Source organism: Argentina anserina, chromosome 3 (assembly GCF_933775445.1).
Source record: "Argentina anserina chromosome 3, drPotAnse1.1, whole genome shotgun sequence".
NCBI classification, from domain to species: domain Eukaryota; kingdom Viridiplantae; phylum Streptophyta; class Magnoliopsida; order Rosales; family Rosaceae; genus Argentina; species Argentina anserina.
In genome coordinates, this window is record NC_065874.1 from 8789586 (window position 1) to 8808424 (window position 18839).

Sequence of the window (18839 nt, forward strand, 5' to 3'; positions counted from 1 at the left end):
GTGGGCATAAAAAACGGAAATCCCGATCCCGTCCCGATCCCATCCCGAAATTCATAGGGACGGGACGGGACGGAGGTCTAAAAACGTTCGTCCCGTACCGATTTCGTCCCGCTTCATAATGGTGGGACGGAACGTGGGACGAATAATTTCTATCCCGCTTCGTCCCGTCCTGTCCCACCTTTAATGAAAACTTAAAAATTCTTATATATTTGTATCAAAATGAAACTAATTTATGTTCTTAATAACTCTAAAATTATATCAACTCAAATAATAATTGTAATTTATAATATTTTGAACATAATATGCATTTTTTTTGTTAAAATTTCATTATAGAATGTTACTTTGTTATGAAAAAAATAAAAATATAGGTTTTTATTTAACTTAATAAAAATGTGGGATTTGTCCCGTCCCGTCCCGATCCCGTCCCAACCAGGATTAATCCCAAGTGGGATGTATTCTTAAAAACCCTCGTCCCGTCCCGATCCCGTCCCGATTCAAAAGAGTGGGACGGGACGTGGGAAGAGCTCCGTCCCGTCCCATCCCGTCCCGTGCCCACCCATACTAGAAAGCCACGTGTGTCTACTTTCCAAAATTTTTTACGGTTTATTTATACATATTGTATCAAAGAAGTTTACGACTGTTTAAGTGCATGAAGATCATACCACGCCTGAATCTGTTTTTTAGTACAAACTCTTGTTTTGAGTTGTTATACAATTCTCTTTCTTTTGATCCATGTACGGATCAGTGTACATGTCTGATTTAAGAATGTTAGGTGAGATTTGATATTCAAATCATTGACCCATTGCTACTTTTGAAGAATGTGGAGAGCGTTCGTATACGCTATCTATCTAAACTCCGAGATTGAGTTACCGATCAGGGGGAGTTGTTTTGCAGACTTCAGAGGAGTCTATACCACATGTTATCTTCAACTGTAGTTGGTGTGTTGTGCTCTTTTCTCCTGAAACCAAAATTTTTTTGGGTAAGGTTTTCTTTAGTCTAATTAGGTTTTGTTTTACTTGGCAAGATTTTAGCGACGCAACGATTTATGCACCATGACACATTAGGATTGCGATATAAGGGGAGTGTTGTATGAGAATTACTCTATGTAATATTCTGGTGTATCTTGTCATAATTAGTATATGTTAGTCTAGATGATGAATGATATATAATCTCTGCTTCTACTGGATACTCAATGTATATCTATATAAAGACCTCCTTATTAATGAATAAAGATTATGTTTCTCCTTATTCTAATGTATATTACATTCTTCTGTAACCCTTTTGTCTTTCATCATTTTCTCTAATACAGTATACTAAAACCGTAATACTCACATAATCACAAACTTAGATTTGTGTTCTCTTATCTATATTCGTATCATGCATGTTCACCGATGATTAGATGCCTTTCTCTTCCATACTTAAAAAACTTGAAATTCCTTAAGACGAAACAAAGCTTAATCAACTCAAAACATTGTACTAGTTATATTGTATTTGATCATACCATCATAGTTGGCATAATAAAAACAAAATAATGAAGAATATCAATGGGTTATTGGGTTCAGCGGCTTAAAATGCGGTACACGTTGCTTTTGCAGATAGCACACCGAAAAACATTTTTTATTATTTTTTAAATGGTGGAAATACGTCAGCTTAATGGAGGAGTAACCTATTTTGAGAGCTCTAGTGTTGTTTTGATAAGTAAAACCAGTGCGCTGTGCCCATAAATAGGATTATTAGGGTTCTCTCTCTCTCTCTCTCTCTCTCTCTCTCTCTCTCTCTCTCTCACCGTGAATAAAGGTACCTATTAGCTTTCCTTATATATATATATACAGCTTTCCCTGTCTATCTATCTATATATTATATATACGCGTACTTCGGCCCTAGATCATACACAACTTACCGTTCACATATATATATATTATCGTTCGGTTGTGAAATTCTGTTTCGATTTCGATATGTATCGTGAGTACGACGGTGTGGTAAAATGCGTGGGTGTTATAAACAGGAGGAGGAGAAGAAGAAGAAGAGCAGAATGTCGAGGAGAGTAGTGAACGACAACGACGAAGTGGATGTGGTTGGGGAGGAGGAAGAGTATGAGGTGCAGGATCCGAGGGACCAGATCAAGTCGTCTCGCGGAAGCCGATTCAATCTGATAACGAACGAGTTGGGACTGGAAGGATGGTCGACGACTCGGAGGAGATTGAGATACTACTTGAGCAAAGAGAGCGTCATCAATGGCGTCAAGGGCATCTCTAAGGGCATCGGAGTTATTCATCCAGACAACAGGTACCCTCCATCTTCAGTATTACGTGCTGCTACCTCTTTCCACTAATATATTCTTCTTCTTTTTTCTAGTTTAAGAGAAATAAGAAACAAATTAATTAGATGGTTTTTGACCTTACAACAACTGTGATCGAGAAGATAAAAAAAAAACTCAATAGCATGTTGGGATGATTGGTATTTGTTGGCTCTTGGATTCATTAAATGCTTAGAGTCGCCATATGTGTTTTTCAAACGTATTGATCAGTATACGTGTAGATGAAGATACTTGATGATAGTGATTGCTGCATAATTTAGTATTAATCAATTACATCATTCTCACAAAGCAATCTAAAACTGTAGAATTTCATATGGAGATAAAATTAGGAGCGACTTGAGAGTGTCATACTCTCATAGTTAGCTCGATCAAATAGTAAAAGATTATTTGATGTTATAAAATATATAGAAATTAGGGGGACCTGAATAGTGCATATATCATGGAGACGACGCTTGTGAAGTTATAAATTTGGATAGGCAATTCAAATAAATATAATTATGATGAGCAAATAATCAAATATATGAAATTTACGATCGACCTGGCTCGAGCTCTGTTGTGAACTTGCGATAGTTACAGTGCAAGCATTATATTTGTTTCTTATTTGCTCTTTGCATATCTGTCTCGTATATGGTCGATCTATAGCATCTGGACTCGTACAGCTTAGCAATGTCTCTTTCTCTGGTTCCCTTCCATGTGCAACGTACTCATGCAGTCAGTCATGCTTACTCATGTACTCGAAATAATTAATTAAACAACTCATGCCTGCTTCACCCCATCCGTCTCAATCTGAGTCCCTGGCACAGGGGCGGAGCTAGCACAGGGCCATAAGATCCCCCCCCCCCCCCCCCCCCCCAATGATTATACCATGCAGAAGGTTATGGGTATGATGATTGAATTTAACTAGGAAAAGTCATTAGTTTTACATCTTGGCCCCCTTGTTCAAACAATTACAGCCTTGTGTTTAGTGAGTAGACTAAATATATGACAAAGTTTAGTTATGTTTAGAAATACAATAAAGAATTTTCCCCATCTATTGCAAAATTAGTACTGTATGGTAAACCCAAAAAAGTTAATAAAATACAGTGCATATTACCTAATTTAGTTTATTGGTTATATATGTGTGTGCGTTTTTCATGTATATATATGGTACTGCAAGCTCTTCTAAATACTTTTCCCTTTAAATATAATAACAGTCGAAAAAAATTGTATAGCAATGAATTGTCATACCTTGCCCCTAGATAAAATTATTAACAAACTACTCAAAAGTATCAGACAACAATTTAGTTTACAAGTAACTCACTACTTAATTTGATAGAGTAAATAAGGACCAAAATTTACAAATAATAATCAAATGATGGCAAGTTGTCACATGTCATAAAATATTTTACTTTTTTACCCCTCTTTAACTCATAGTGTTTGCTACCATTAATGAAGAGGTTATCTGCTACTGTCGATTATAAAAACTAACTGTTACCGTCGACTATAAAAACTAACTGCTATTGCCGAGTTAAAAACCAACTGTTACTATCGACTTGGAAGACACCTGCTACTGTCGACTTGGAAGATACCTACTACTTTCAACTATAAATCTAACTACTAACTGTCGACTTGGAAGGTACATGTTACTGTCAACTATAAATCTAACTGCTACTGTCGACTGATAAACTAACTGCTACTGTGGTTTTTTGGTGAGTACAAATCGAAATTTCAAAATTTCTCAAAACATATGCAATATGGTACTTAAATGAAAGCCTATGCCATAAGGAACAACTTTATATATTGGCTCACCTCCAAATTGCCGGTAGTTTGGCCAGAAAACTTAAATTTGCTGGAAAAAAAAACTAAAAAATGAGGAGATATAATTTGTTAGATGTATGAGTGACATTTGGTAATTTTCACGAAAATATGGGTATTTTATATATTTTTACATTAATTAATTAATCTTTTTTGTTATACTTATTTTTGGGCTTGAGCTTATGTACTAATTTATATAAGAAATATGAAAAGTGAGTTTTTAATTAATTCAAATATAATCTAGTATCAATAAGTAATTTCCCCTAAAATTATTGGTTCTTATTGGTTCGGCGCCGCTGGGCCAGAATTTCCAGTTATAACGTTTGAAAGTTTTCAATATTACAATAAAAGTTTCGATATTTCGCCGACCACGTTCTAGTGTTATGAATTTTAGATTCTGATTGTCATATGACTCATATCCACTATAAATCAGGTGGGTAATTCATGCATGGTACGAGTCAATCTTAGAATGTCAATAAGCAATTCCTATTAGTAAGATCTTAGGTTAATTAAACAACCAGACATAACATACCAATTTTTTGAATCAGTGGGTGACAAAATTGCAAAACAAAATGGCCATTGGTTTAGTTTGACTCACGAATCAAAATCCCCACGTATTGTAGTTATATGTTTATCTATGTGCCATACTTCCTAATACCTGGTCGAATCAAACAAGTCTATAATCGAATACTTGGTCGTATCAAGCTTAATTTCTGTATGAAATTTGACTTTAGGACAAAAAAGAGAGGCATAAATGCCGATTTGCACCCCAAATTTGGCTGAAATTGTCAATTTACACCATGAACTTGCATTTGAGTCAATTTATCTCATAAACTTGGTAAAAATTGCCGATTTACACCCCGAATTTTGAGTCAATTTTCCTCCTAAATTTGGTAAAAATTGCCGATTTGCACCACATCCGTTAAATTTAATTGTTTTTATCCAATTTTGCGTCACATGTCATGCACATGAGGGGTAATGTTGTCATTTTCTATTTATATTTTTCTTAAAAACAAATAAAAATATTCTTTAAAGTGAGGATTATTTTGTTAATCAAATTATTTATTTACATCTTTTTTTCTACCTATTTAACCCTACTTTGAATTATATATTCAATATACCCACTAATTCAAATATAGTGTGTTGTGTATAAATATATTTTTATATGTACACATTGTTAGAGGATGAACAAAACAAGAATAATAACGACGTAATAGAACAGAACGTAACCGTTTATTGATTGATAATGAGGCCAATATATAGGCATTACATAACTACAATCCCGTAGGATTCGGAGTCCTGATCTATTACAGAGATGCGAATCTATCTCTAACAGGAAACCTAATAAGGCTAAGACACACAATGGTAGAATAGTAATTCTCTCAGAACACACATTTATTTTTAATTTTCAATGTATTTATTTATTTATATTTTTTCTAATATCTTTTAACATACCATATCACATAAAATAATAAATATATAAATCAATAACATGTTTCGAAAAAACAAACATTGTAGCAAGTGTTCCTCTTAAGTAATTTTATTAATTTATTTCATTATTCAATATGAATAAATATATAATGACAATACTACCCCTTAAATGCATGACATGTGACACAAAATTGGATAGAAACAGTTAAATTTAACGGATGGGGTGCAAATCGGCAATTTTTACCAAGTTTAGGAGGTAAATTGACTCAAATGCAAGTTCAGGGTGCAAATTGACAATTTCAGCCAAATTTGGGTTGCAAATCGGCATTTATGCCAAAAAAAAAAACAAAGATGCCCATGGCTGGTTCCTTATAAAACGATCACTTTGTACGTCGAACGATCTCCTCATTATCATCACCATTTAGATGTATGAAAGTGAATTTATTTATACAAAATCATTACTCTGATATTTCTTAGTTATATAGATGGTCCATCATAGGAATTGAATGACATGATTGAATTAATCAATAATTAATTTGTATATATCTATATCAACGTGTACGAGTTGTACGTAACAAACAAAGAAAATGGGAGCGGCTCCGCGTTTTGCGGACCGACATGGTGAGACAAAACTGTGGTTTCGTGACGGTGACAGAAAGCCTTGTGCTTTCCAGACCAAGCAGTGGCAGGAGGGCAGCTGCGTGAGAGCAGAGAGGTTGCGGTCTCTTAGCCAATGACATTAGACTCCTGATCATGATTTTTCAAGGCTCTGGTCAGGTTGCTTCTTGACCGTGGGTGTTTTGCAGGCTATGGATCGGCAGATCTATGGATTTTCTTCCCGGATTTCCAATTTCAATCTTGATTGGCCTGGAGAGGTGAGATTTCCTCTTGGGTGCGGGTCGACGTTGGTTATGCCAACGAAACTCTCTAAGGGAATCTTGTTCCTATCTATGGTGGCTCGACCTCGATCGGGAGTGGTAGCGGTGCAAGTCGGAGGTGGTTGTCAAGCTTGGCTGAAGCAGATACTTGAATTGCGCAAGCTACTACCTACTGATGACTGCGTATTGTGGGCTAAGGGCGACAATGGTGGTGGTGTCGGAATCTGCTTGTGGTGTCGGCGTCGTGGAGTGGCTGTGGAACGGGGTGTTTTTAGTGTTCGCGACGCAGCATCAAGGAGCTAGGGTTGACATGATTGGGTTTGGGCATAGGCCTTTAGGCCTGGGACTGGTCTTAGTCTTGGACAAGCTAACTTTGTCATGGGTTGGGCTTGGGGAGCTGGACTTGGTCTACTCCTTAGGGCTTCTTCATGTTTTTTAGTTTTAATGTCGTACAATTATGTTCAGTCATAGTTGTATGATGAATAAGTCGTGCGTAATTTAAAATGAGTAGTCATATGCTATGTATCATTGTGAGTATGCTCACAAACTTCTTATCTATCTCGAGATGACAGCGGATGAATATGTAATGGCTATTCTAGCCTTTGTTCATCTTTTTTTATAAACCAAGTGGTTTTCTTCAACAACAAAAAAGAACGTGTACGAGCTGAGTCAACGTTTTGATATGGATAATTCTTGAGGAAAGTCACTTGAACATAATTCAAATCGAGATTTCTTTGTACCTAAAAATTTATATCTATTTTCCCCTTGTTTTATAATTTTCTTTGGCACCATAAACAAATGGGTAGATCATAAAAAAGTTGATTTCTACACACCTAATTAGAAAAACGTCAAATCAAATTTAAAAATTATAATTTAGTCATTTTCTAAAATTCTTATAGCGTTGCCCTTGACTTTAAGAAAATTACGAAATGCCATTGCAACTAATCTCTCCTTTCTCTCTCTAAAACCCAAATCTGCAATTTCAAATTGGTATTGCGATGCTTCTCTCTCACTCTCGGCGCGGGGATGACATCGGAGGCAGGTGTGGTACAACGTCGGAGGTGCATGACGACTCTAGAGGCTCGTTACTGGACCACATCGGAGGTCCAGGTAGGACCTCTGAGACGCAGAGACGAGGTGTGGGGATGATCGGAGCTGCGGGGTCGAACGGAGCTTCGGGAAAAAGTCGAAGCTGCGAGGACGACGCTAGAGGCGCAGTGGTACTGGACCACGTCAGAGGTGCTGGTACGGGACGACCTTCGAGATGCGAAGATGAGGTGCGAGGATGATTGGAATTGCGGGGACGTCGGAGCTGTAGAGACCACGTTGAGGAAAGGACAATTATCATAGAGGAGATGCTCAGGAAAGCTTGGAAATGAGGAGATGTGGGCGATTGTCACGACCCCAAAAATTCGAGCATGAAACTCAAATTTCGAAGTCATGAAAAACACTAAAACAATCTCAATGAATCGAAATCATTTTAAATGCCACAGTGGATCATCTCTGAGTTCAAAATACAACTCAGTCAAACCGATTATTACAAACCAAATTATAATTCAACATTATAACAAATAGAAATGTATAATCCTCACAACAACCTCACAAGATAGTCACACAAAATCCTCACACAAGATGGAAATAAATAACTTCAAGTCCTCTGAGCGGTCTGTCAATTCCCGCTAATCCACACATGCGGAGTTATCCAATACACCATTGAATTGGTGCACTGAGATTGTAAACACAAACCCGATAAGCTTTACAGCTCGTATGAGTACAAACAACAATAAAACTCGCATATCAATATATACGGAAATCCACAAAAACATCAAATATAAATGCACTCATGAGTCAATGGACGGCCCATCTGGTTGTCCATAAATATGAAAATGAAAGTGCTTATGAGAAATTGGGCAACCCATCTGTTTACCCAAATGCATTTATAACACGGGTACTAATGAACGCTGGTATACCTTTGTTACCCCTCACATAGTACACCGCCGACATTGGGCAACCTCCTGCTACCCAACATCCAAAAATATGAGTACTCATGAGCCGATAACCCATTTGTTACCTCACAAGCAGTACTCCGGCAGACAGACTAGAGCTCTAACTGTATCGTAACTTTCGCTCGGCCAAAGGCTAGGTTCCGACATGCCAACACGTCAGAAGCCCGTCCGAAGACAAAACGCGTCCGAAGACAAAACATGTCCGAAGACAAAACACGTCTGAAGACATAAACACGTCCGAAGACCGTCCGAAGACAAAAACAAGTCCGAAGACCGTCCGAAGACAAAACACGTCCGAAGACAAAAACCTGTCCGAAGACATAAAACTCGTTCGAAGACATAAAACTCATCTGAAGACATCACACGTCCGTAGACAAAATCACGTCCGAAGACAAATCAACATTTTAACAATCTTCATGTTAAAACTACGTACAATAATCATCATGTCATATTGTACAAATCAAATCACATGCTCGATATATAAATCTAGTCATCAAAATGACATATTCACAATGAAATCATAACAGTATATAATATAGCAAACTATATATATATATACCTATTTACCATTTATACAAATATATATATATATATATATATATATATATATTCCACTATATCATATACATGTCGTATTTCAATCTTAAAAACTCGGCAAAATCTTGAATCTTCGGAATGGTAGACTCGTAAATATGTGAGATTTTACTCACCTTATAAACTCGAGCGTAATTCCACAATTCCGACAGTAATTCCTTTCATTAAATTATCGAACACCTTGAAAAGATAAGAAGAGAATTTAGAATCGTTACGTAAACCATGAATGCCGAAACAATAATAATCATTTAATGTTCAGCAATTTTCTGGTTTTATGAAATTATTGTTCACGGAGTTACTATTCATGTATTTAACCTTCACATATTTCTATACAAATACTCATCCATTATGTATTCATGTACATATTCATACTCTTTACGTATTTATGTACGTATACATACTATTCAAATGTAAATACTGTCTCAGTAAATAATAATTACTGATTTACCCTTATGGAATTACTTTTTATATTTACTGAAAGTAATTTTACATTTACATTTACTGTACATAAAATAAATTTACATTTACAGTACGTAAATCCTTTTTTACATTCACCGATATAAAAATAAATTTTACAAAATTTCTGTTTCAAAACACTATTCATGCGCCGCCGCACGTGGCGGCGCGTGGGGTACAAGCGCCACTCACCGGCGACGGCGCATGGCGCTCACGCGCCGAGCCTAAGGCCGGCGGGTAGCACGCCGCCGCCGCCCCAAAACCCCACCTTTCTTTCCCCTCTTCCTCTCCACAGCCTCACGCCACCCCTAGACCACTCCACGTCCCCACACGCGCCGCCTAAGGCGGCGATATCCTCACCTACTCCTCCGATCTCCCCCATTCTTCATCAAATCAACCCAAAAATCTTCCACAACCATGTATTGAATGCATCATTACCTAGATCAGAGCTCGAGGTGCACCGGAAGTGGTTGAATCGCCAAAAAGCTTCTTGCAGGAACTCCACTCGTCGATGCGGCCCTTCGGCGGCGAGGCGAGGCACAGCGAGCTAGAGGGTTGCAACGAAGGGTCGCGCAAAGGTCTATGGAATGGCGGTGAGGGACACGGCGGCTTGGAGGCGGAGATCGCGGTGTGACGCAGAGGGAGGCTCGGGGAGAGAGGGGAGGCTCTCGGCGGCAAGGCAGAGCGTCGCGAGCTCGAGGTCGACTGCGGAGGGTCGAGTGATGCCTCTGGGCTAGGCAGTGCGAGTCACGAACGGCCGGAGGGTGGTGGATCGACGGTGTGTTTTTCTGAGGAGGGAGGGCAATTTCGGGGAGAGAGAGAGAGAAGGGAGGCGCGGGTGAGAGGAGAGAGAAGGGTTTCCAAAAATGGAAACCCTACTTTAGAACAATTCCCTTTTATACCCCTCTCTAAAATCAGAAACTAACTTTTGTCATTAATAATTTTTACATACGATGTCCGATTAGAACGCGTGACGTGTCCACGAACTCGTATCGACGAGTTCTACAATTTCCTTGAAGGAAGTTTTCACAAACGAGCGACTGAATAAAAGTCGATATTCACGTCGCGGAAACGTAACGTTTTTCTAAATAAACGTTTCGAGAACGTCTTCGTTCTCGTTTCGTAATGTCGCAAACAACCACATTTCATTTTAAATGAATTCCATGATATTTATAAAATTAAATCAAACCAAAAATTGTTCTGAAAAATCGGGTTATTACATGATGCACAGAGGAGCAAGATTGAACTCATCAGAGAAGATGGTGGGGGTAGTGGGGTGCCCAGAGTAATGTGGAGTTGCAGGGCTAACTTTTTGCATATTTTTGTCATCAGAAAAGATGTTGAACGAGTATACAGCTGTTGCTATCACAATAGCTATCACATTGTCTGTCACATTAGCTATCACAATACTTGTCATAGCAAAAGGTTAGTGTGACATGTAGTGTGATAGATAGTGTGACAGGTAGTGTGGTGGATAATGTGGCTGAGGTGTGACATGTAGTGTGACAGGTAGTGTGATAAGAAGTGTGATAGACAGTGTGATAGGCAATGTAATACATCACACTAATGTCGATATTTGAATTGTATGAGTTGTTTTAGGAAGTTTAAGATCACATAATAATAAACAAAAGTACGTTATTTTTAGTTCTTCTTCTTCTAGTCACAACAGTCACATAAAATGTTGTGACATAAAGTGTGACTGTGACAATGGTTGTAATAGGTAGTGGGACAGTGGTTGTGACATGTATATAGTGTGATAGGGTTTGTGACAAGTAGCGTGATAGGGGTTGTGACATGTGTTGTGATTTGTGACAGGTGTTGTGACATGTAGTGTGATATTGGTTGTGACAGAGGTTGTGACAAGTAGTGTGACATGGGTTGTGATAGAGGGTGTGATAGTGGTTGTGACAGGTAGTGTGATAGAAATTGTGACAGGGGTTGTGACAAGTAGTGTGACAGGGATTGTGATAGGTACTGTGACAGGGGCAATGTGTGTGACATGATTGTGACAGTAGGTGTGACATGCCAAGAGGAAATGTGGAAATATGCGAAATTTTGTTAAAATTCAAATGAGATTGGTATAAGTATGCTCAGAATGAAGAGAATAGCTAGAATTAGGGAACCTTGAGCTTCGGTTTTGCCGGAATTTCTTGGAGCACCGCCATCGATGGCGGCAACCATTTGCGATGGTTGTTGCACCTTGTACGGTTTGTCGATCCAGAGTGTATTGTAAATCAAATGAAAGAGGGGAGCGAGATCTTTCTAACGGTACTAATTTCGTCAAAATCTATCGTCGGACGAGAAAGTTATGACCGAAATTAGAAAAAAAAAGTGAGAAAGAGCAAAACAGTCTTGAAAATATTTTTAAAGTGACTTTTTTCTAATTTTATTAACATTTTTCTAATTTCCACTTAAATGTGATGACCTTTTTATAATTAATTCATAAATAGTGACATTTTTTCTAATATAAGTTGGGAGATAGTACATTTTTATAATTTGTCCTAAACAAATACTAAAGTGAATTTGTGCTCCGGTTGGCCTTACTATGATGATCGAGGACGGAAGTAAGTGCCTTCAAATCCGAATTAATTAGTTCAATAATCCATGTCATTTAGTTCGGGCATTTAGGTGGTGCAATTAGTCAATCTTTGGAAAACTTGAGACTACGGAAAATGCCCCGTATACAGATACCGATCACTATAAAATGTACCGAAAAATTATGCGACAAATGTGAAATTGAACATGAGCACAAACTGAGCTGAATATCAACTCTGAAGTGATGAAGTATATATGGAACTAAATGAAACCTCATGAGCGCAAACCTGGCTGTTGGTTTGAATTATTCACTTTGATTTGATGTTTTGATCAATAATGCAGGTGGTATCGGGTATGGACGAAAGTGACAGTGGTATGGGCAATCTACTCGTCCTTCTTCACACCTTTCGAGTTCGGGTTTTTCAGGGGTTTGCAAGAGAAGCTCTACATACTAGACATTGTAGGCCAGGTAGCTTTCCTCGTCGATATTATTCTGCAGTTCTTCGTTGCCTACCGGGACAGTCAGACCTATCGAATGGTCTATAAGCGTACTCCCATTGCTCTCCGGTTTGTTTCTTCAATCTTCTTACTTACTGACCCTTCAATGCCAAGTACATATAAATAGTTTGTTAGGTTCTTATGACAATTTGAGTATTGTAGGTACTTGAAATCTGGTTTCATCGTTGACTTGCTTGGTTGCATGCCTTGGGATAACATCTACAAGGTACGTACTACAGTACCATCATCAATCTGTAAATTCCCTTTATCATGGATCTTGTTTGCTCCTCTACTTACCTATTTACGTACTCTGTATGATTATAGGCTTGTGGGAAAAGAGAGGAAGTGAGATACCTTCTGTGGATAAGATTGTGGAGGGTGCGCAAGGTCACTAAGTTCTTCAAGGACCTAGAGAAGGATATTCGGATTAGTTATGAGTTTACCAGGATTGTAAAGCTTATTGTTGTTGAACTTTATTGCACACATACAGCAGCCTGCATCTTTTACTATTTGGCCACCACATTGCCTGCTGTCGAAGAAGGGTACACATGGATTGGAAGTCTGAAGTTGGGCGACTATAGTTATTCAAGCTTCAGAGAGATTGATCTTTGGAAGCGGTACACGACATCTTTATACTTTGCCATTGTAACCATGGCCACTGTTGGTAAGTTGATTTTCTTTATCCGTATTTTTTTTCAACCATTATTGTTACCGCAGTTTGACCTCATTCTCTTATCTTTCAATCGGAAATCAAATGAGTATAATAATGGCTCATGAGAAGAAAGAAAAACTTATCTACTGAAACACATGTAGTACGTATCTGTAAGTTACCAACCAAAACATTTGAACCCAAGGTATCTAAATATGTCAAACTAACGTCCAAAAGCTTAACAAGAAACCATAATTCAGTCAGTGGAACCCAAGGCACTAGGCTTAAGAGGACATCATCTACACGGTACTGCCATTACTACTATGATCAGTTTCTCATTCACAACTGTTGATGATTATCTTTTAAACTTCGTTTATAATCTTGCTTGATAATATTTTTGAGTAATGTACGAACAACACTCTTTCTGCCACAGGATATGGAGATATACATGCAGTGAACATGAGGGAAATGATCTTCATAATGGTTTATGTCTCCTTTGACATGATTCTTGGGGCTTATTTGATTGGTAACATGACAGCGTTAATTGTAAAAGGATCAAAGACAGAAAAGTTCAGGGACAAAATGGCAGATGTTACCAAGTATATGAACAGAAATAGACTTGGTAGAGATATACGTAATCAGATCAAAGGCCACTTGCGTCTGCAGTATGAGAGTAGCTACACAGAGGCTGCTGTTCTCCAGGACATCCCTGCTTCAATTCGGGCCAAGGTAACATAATTATAAGGACCCTGCGGACTTCTTCATATTCTTGATTTGAGTGTATAATAGGCTCCTTCAAATATTGCGACTGTCATTTCTGCAGGTATAAGTTATTGCAATATTCTGTCCTATGTCAATCTCTGATATGCTTCCCTCATGTGTTTCTAATTACTTTATCCTTCTGTTTGATTTTTTTTTTTGGGTCAAAACTTCTGTTTGAATATAGGAGATATCATTGCCAGAAGTTTTCTTGCTTATTGCCTGTTTTTGTCTTTTAAGTTTTTCGTTGAGATCTATATCCTTCGTTGCGTTACATTATTTGTATGCTAAATGGAATAGATATTTATGTTATGGGGCTGTAGGCTGAAATGCAAAATAGTTTAAATAGATTAAGAATTTCTCTGAATAATGAATTTACATTATTCAGACTACTGCATGACACAAGCTAAGGTTTTGGTTATTGAGTTTTTCTTTTCAGATATATCTGTATCAACAAAAAAATTTTATTTTCGTTGCAGATTTCACAAACCTTATATTTTCCATACATTGAGGGTATTCCTCTCTTCAAGGGATGCTCAACGGAATTCATCAATCAGATTGTAAGTCTTTTTTTCTTTTTAACCTTTTTTTATATTCAAATGGAAGTATAGTATTCAGTACAAAGTTCAATTTGTTTAAGGATAACTGGTAAAGACGTAAAGTCATCATATATATTTGAAACTAAACTGAATGGAAACATTATATACAAATATCATGTAGAAATAAATTTACCTAGAACCGGTGGAGTATTGTGTACAAGTGTATTCTCTAATGTCCATGCTTTTGTGACATGCCTATTAGTCCAACCTTTAAGAAGCACCTGTTGGTGGAATTGTGTCAAACTTCTGCATGCTTTAATGTGTAACACCACAAAAAATGTCCAACAAGTCTTCCTTCGTCCATGGATGTCTCTGCATAAAGCGAAGTAATGAATTTGGACATTTTTTTTCATCTTGCAGGTTATTAAGCTACATGAAGAATTTTTCCTTCCAGGAGAAGTGATAATGGAACCTGGAAATGTTGTAGATCAACTTTATTTCGTCTGTCATGGTACACTGGTATGTTTCCATCTTAGTTGGTTCAGTAGGTTTTTATTTTATTTTTTTTAATTGATTTCGGGTTCGCATATGTTAGATCCACAAAGAGTGTTAGACTATATGCATGCAGGTAGGCTAGGTCAGTCTGGTCTCTAGCCAGTTTAATTTTGTTATCATGGAGCTTGTTGATCTACCGTTGTAGGGAGCTGGTGTAGTATTGATGTACTGATACATTAGTCGACTGTAGACTTCCCTGATTATATTATTCTCAAGGATTCACCAAACATCCATGACCAAAGATATGCTTGTACAGGAGGAGGTGGGTTTAGGGGAAGATGGATCAGAAGAAACAATTTCGCTTTTGCAGCCAAACAGCTCATTTGGGGAAGTCTCCATTCTTTGTAACATTCCGCAACCTTATACAGTTAGGGTGTGTGAACTTAGTAGACTTCTGCGACTTGATAAACAATCGTTTACAAGTATCCTTGACATATACTTCCATGATGGACGGAAAATATTTGACAATCTTCTAGAGGTTAGTTCTCAGTGATACTCATAATCGACATTGTCATATCTGATTTAAGTTGACTATAATTTATGTGCGTTCAATCATATGGCTGAAATTTGTACAGTGCAAAGGACCTCATATCAAGCAACTAGAGTCCGACATCACTTTTCATATTGGAAAGCAAGAAGCTGAACTTTCTTTGAAGGTGAATAGTGCTGCTTATCATGGAGATCTGTATCAGCTAAAAGGTTTGATCCGAGCTGGAGCTGATCCCAACAAGACCGATTATGATGGAAGGTCAACCTTGGTATTAATAATTCATAAATATCTGAGAATAACACACACATATATATATATATTCTCATATGCGTACTTCCGCATGATCCGCACCGTGCGGATTCGGCGATTCCGGCGACACACAATGATGGTACGGATGGTGCCGGCCGTGCTTCTCCCCTCCCGACACTCCTGTCTGTGCCGGTCGGAGTTACAGCATCGGCCACGGCGGCCGGAATCTCGAAATTTCTGCACGGTGCTCATAAACTTGAAAGTTTGAGATTCCGGCTAGCACCTTCTGCGCCATCGTCATGCACCGTGTGGAAGTTCGCAGCTGAGAAGTTCTATATATATATATATATATATATACATCTACACATATATATTGAATTATATTAGAAACACAATAATTGGGAATAGATGCACTTCTAAACAGAGTAGTAAATACACAAACTATCCCAAAACCCGCATAGCTGAAAGTTAAAATCTGAAATCTGACTTTAAAAGGAAACTGCAACGTACTTGAAGCATAGACATGTAATACCCTCAGTATTGTCACTCCTAATGGGAGGTATTTATTCCAGTCAGCTCTAATAGTTGAAGTTTATGATTTTTTTTAGCAAGCGAAACCGACATCCCTAGCTTTAGGAGGGAGTAAGAGATCTGACCTACTTAGCGCTTTAGCTATCATCTAGAGTAAATATGAAAGGAAGATGGCTTTTGTCTAAAAGGAGTATCGTTTTTCTTATCTACAGCATCTTGCTGCATTACGAGGGCATGAAGATGTTACACTTTTCCTTATTCAGGAGGGAGTAGACATCAACATGAAAGGTAATAAATATATAATAAATAAACGTAATGTCGTTGATCCATGTACCCGTCTTAAAAATGTTTTACATTAAATACATTTGTTTCTTCTCCATAGACAATTTTGGGAATACACCCTTACTCGAAGCCATCAAGAATGGGAACGATCGAGTTTCTTCTCTACTTATAAAAGAAGGGGCCTCCTTGAAGATAGAGAATGCTGGGAGTTTTTTATGTGCAGCAATTGTAAAGGGGGATTCAGATTTCCTTAAAAAGTTATTGACAAATGGCATTGATCCGAACTCCAAAGGTTATGATCAACGAACGGCACTTCATATCGCTGCCTCAGAGGGACTATATTTGATGGCAAAGTTGCTGTTAGAAGCTGGGGCAAGTGTTTTCTCAAAGGACAGGTAAACCCATAATGTCCATTTATTTTCAATCTCGACAGATGCATATATAAACTTTTCTTATGATTACTATATATTCTTTAGCAAAATACATAGCTTAACTAAACAATTAGATTAAATGTTTTTGGCTCAGATTAAGCTACACCATTTAAACACCTAACTCAATAGTTTCATTCAACTTGTCTGTGATTTCTGATTTCTCCCTGCATTTCAGGAAAGAAAGAAATTAAGGCAGTTCTAATAAAATAAAAATGATATGGGACTACTATCTGGGCCTGTTATATGCTTCCAACAACCCTAATACCTTATGATTATTTGGTTACCCTGCAGGTGGGGAAACACCCCATTAGATGAAGGTCGGATGTGCGGAAACAAGAATTTGATTGGATTATTAGAAGAAGCGAAGGCTGCTCAGTTGTTGGAAGCCCCTTACCATGCTCAAGAAATTGCAGGTGCTTGATTATTTCTTTATAATGTATTTGCTACAGTAAATGGAACCTAGAGTATTGACCTGCAGGCAGGCCGAGCTGCTGATCAATAGGTTCATCGTTAAATTTTACCTTTTAATTATAGAAAGATGCTACTACTTTTTGGTATCACCAATTTTAGAACCAAGGGAGCCAATGTGGGATTGAACCATGTTTAATTTGAGTGTTTACAGTATACTGTCCCCTACTGGGTCTAGGAAATTAATTCAGAAGTAAAAATTCAAGTGAAGTAATGTTCCTACTTCCTCCAAGTTCAGTCCCAGTTTGGGTTATTTTCATATCGAGTTGAACGAGGCTGCATATTACTGATTGCATTTTTACAAAGTAGGGCAATTATATCATGCATCTTGATACATATACAGCAGCAAACACTAACCCGGTTGCCTACGAACAATTTAACAGTCATTGCTCAACTTGTCACGGCCTGTTGATACCAACTTTCTGTTTCAACTTGCAGATAGAATGCATCCGATCACGAAGAAATGCACATTGTTTCCCTTCCACCCATGGGATAGCAAAGAAGACAGAAGGCCTGGAATTGTGTTATGGTTGCCTCCCACTATTGAAGAGCTTATAAAATCAGCGTCGGAGAAACTAGAAATTTTAGGTGGTGTATATATTTTATCAGAAGATGCAGGAAAGATTCTTGATGTAGACTTGATAAGTGATGGTCAGAAGCTATATTTAGTGACTGAGACGCCTTTGAAATAAACGCTAGCTGCGACCATTGTAATGCCATATAATCCGCATATCAGCTTTGTATGCATAGTTTAATGTATCCAGTTCTACATTTTTTCATGGACGCAACAAACAGAACCAACTGTGACTGAGATTTTTTTTTTTTTGGTCCAAACTCTCTGAGATTACAACAAGAGTAATATTCAATCGTACGAACTAGATTTCACTTTTACATGGATGGTCACACTTTGTGTCGATTTTTGACGCAATATTAGGACAACAAGAGTTGGTCAGTGAGATGTGATATGTTGGCTTTCTGGAATAATTAGAGGTTACGAGCTAGATTAGATTGGAATAAAAGGTAAAACGCATAACATGTGTCGAACTATGATCTGAGAATCGATAGTAAGTTGTGTGAACACTATCTTACAATCTAAACGAAAGAAATTATTTCCAATCCAAACATGAAATTTCCATTTCCCAACTCCAATAGTCGCAACTTATCTCCAAGTTGTACCATTACTGGTATGAACCAGTGAGTCGACCCGAACTCTGCTCTGAGAGCAAGTTTAGCAGCTTTGTTCCAACACAGAACACATTTCTGGGTAGAAGACATCTCACAAGCCATGCCTTGGGTGTAGACAAAGATCAATCACGTCTCAATTGACTCACTCTATCATAAATCTGCTGTTAAACAGACTTGAAATAGTTTTGCCAC

The 18839-nt window shown here is 37.8% G+C and overlaps 1 protein-coding gene across 2 annotated transcripts; it reads left to right on the plus strand.

The window, feature by feature from the left end:
* Window positions 1–1754: 1754 nt before the first annotated feature.
* Window positions 1755–18239, plus strand: LOC126788465 (potassium channel SKOR-like). 2 transcript variants are annotated; one of them, XM_050514462.1, is made up of 14 exons: window positions 1755–1797; window positions 2009–2286; window positions 12354–12578; window positions 12672–12735; window positions 12834–13173; window positions 13592–13887; window positions 14397–14477; window positions 14877–14975; window positions 15268–15489; window positions 15587–15769; window positions 16494–16569; window positions 16664–16958; window positions 17286–17407; window positions 17901–18239. In XM_050514462.1, the coding sequence occupies exons 2-14, from the start codon at window positions 2033–2035 to the stop codon at window positions 18152–18154; spliced, it is 2511 nt and encodes an 836-aa protein (XP_050370419.1). In that variant the 5' UTR covers window positions 1755–1797; window positions 2009–2032; the 3' UTR covers window positions 18155–18239. The 2 variants fall into 2 exon arrangements, with proteins under 2 accessions (XP_050370419.1, XP_050370418.1); XM_050514461.1 differs by lacking the exon at window positions 1755–1797 and having other exon boundaries at window positions 1932–2286.
* The last annotated feature ends 600 nt before the right edge of the window (window positions 18240–18839 follow it).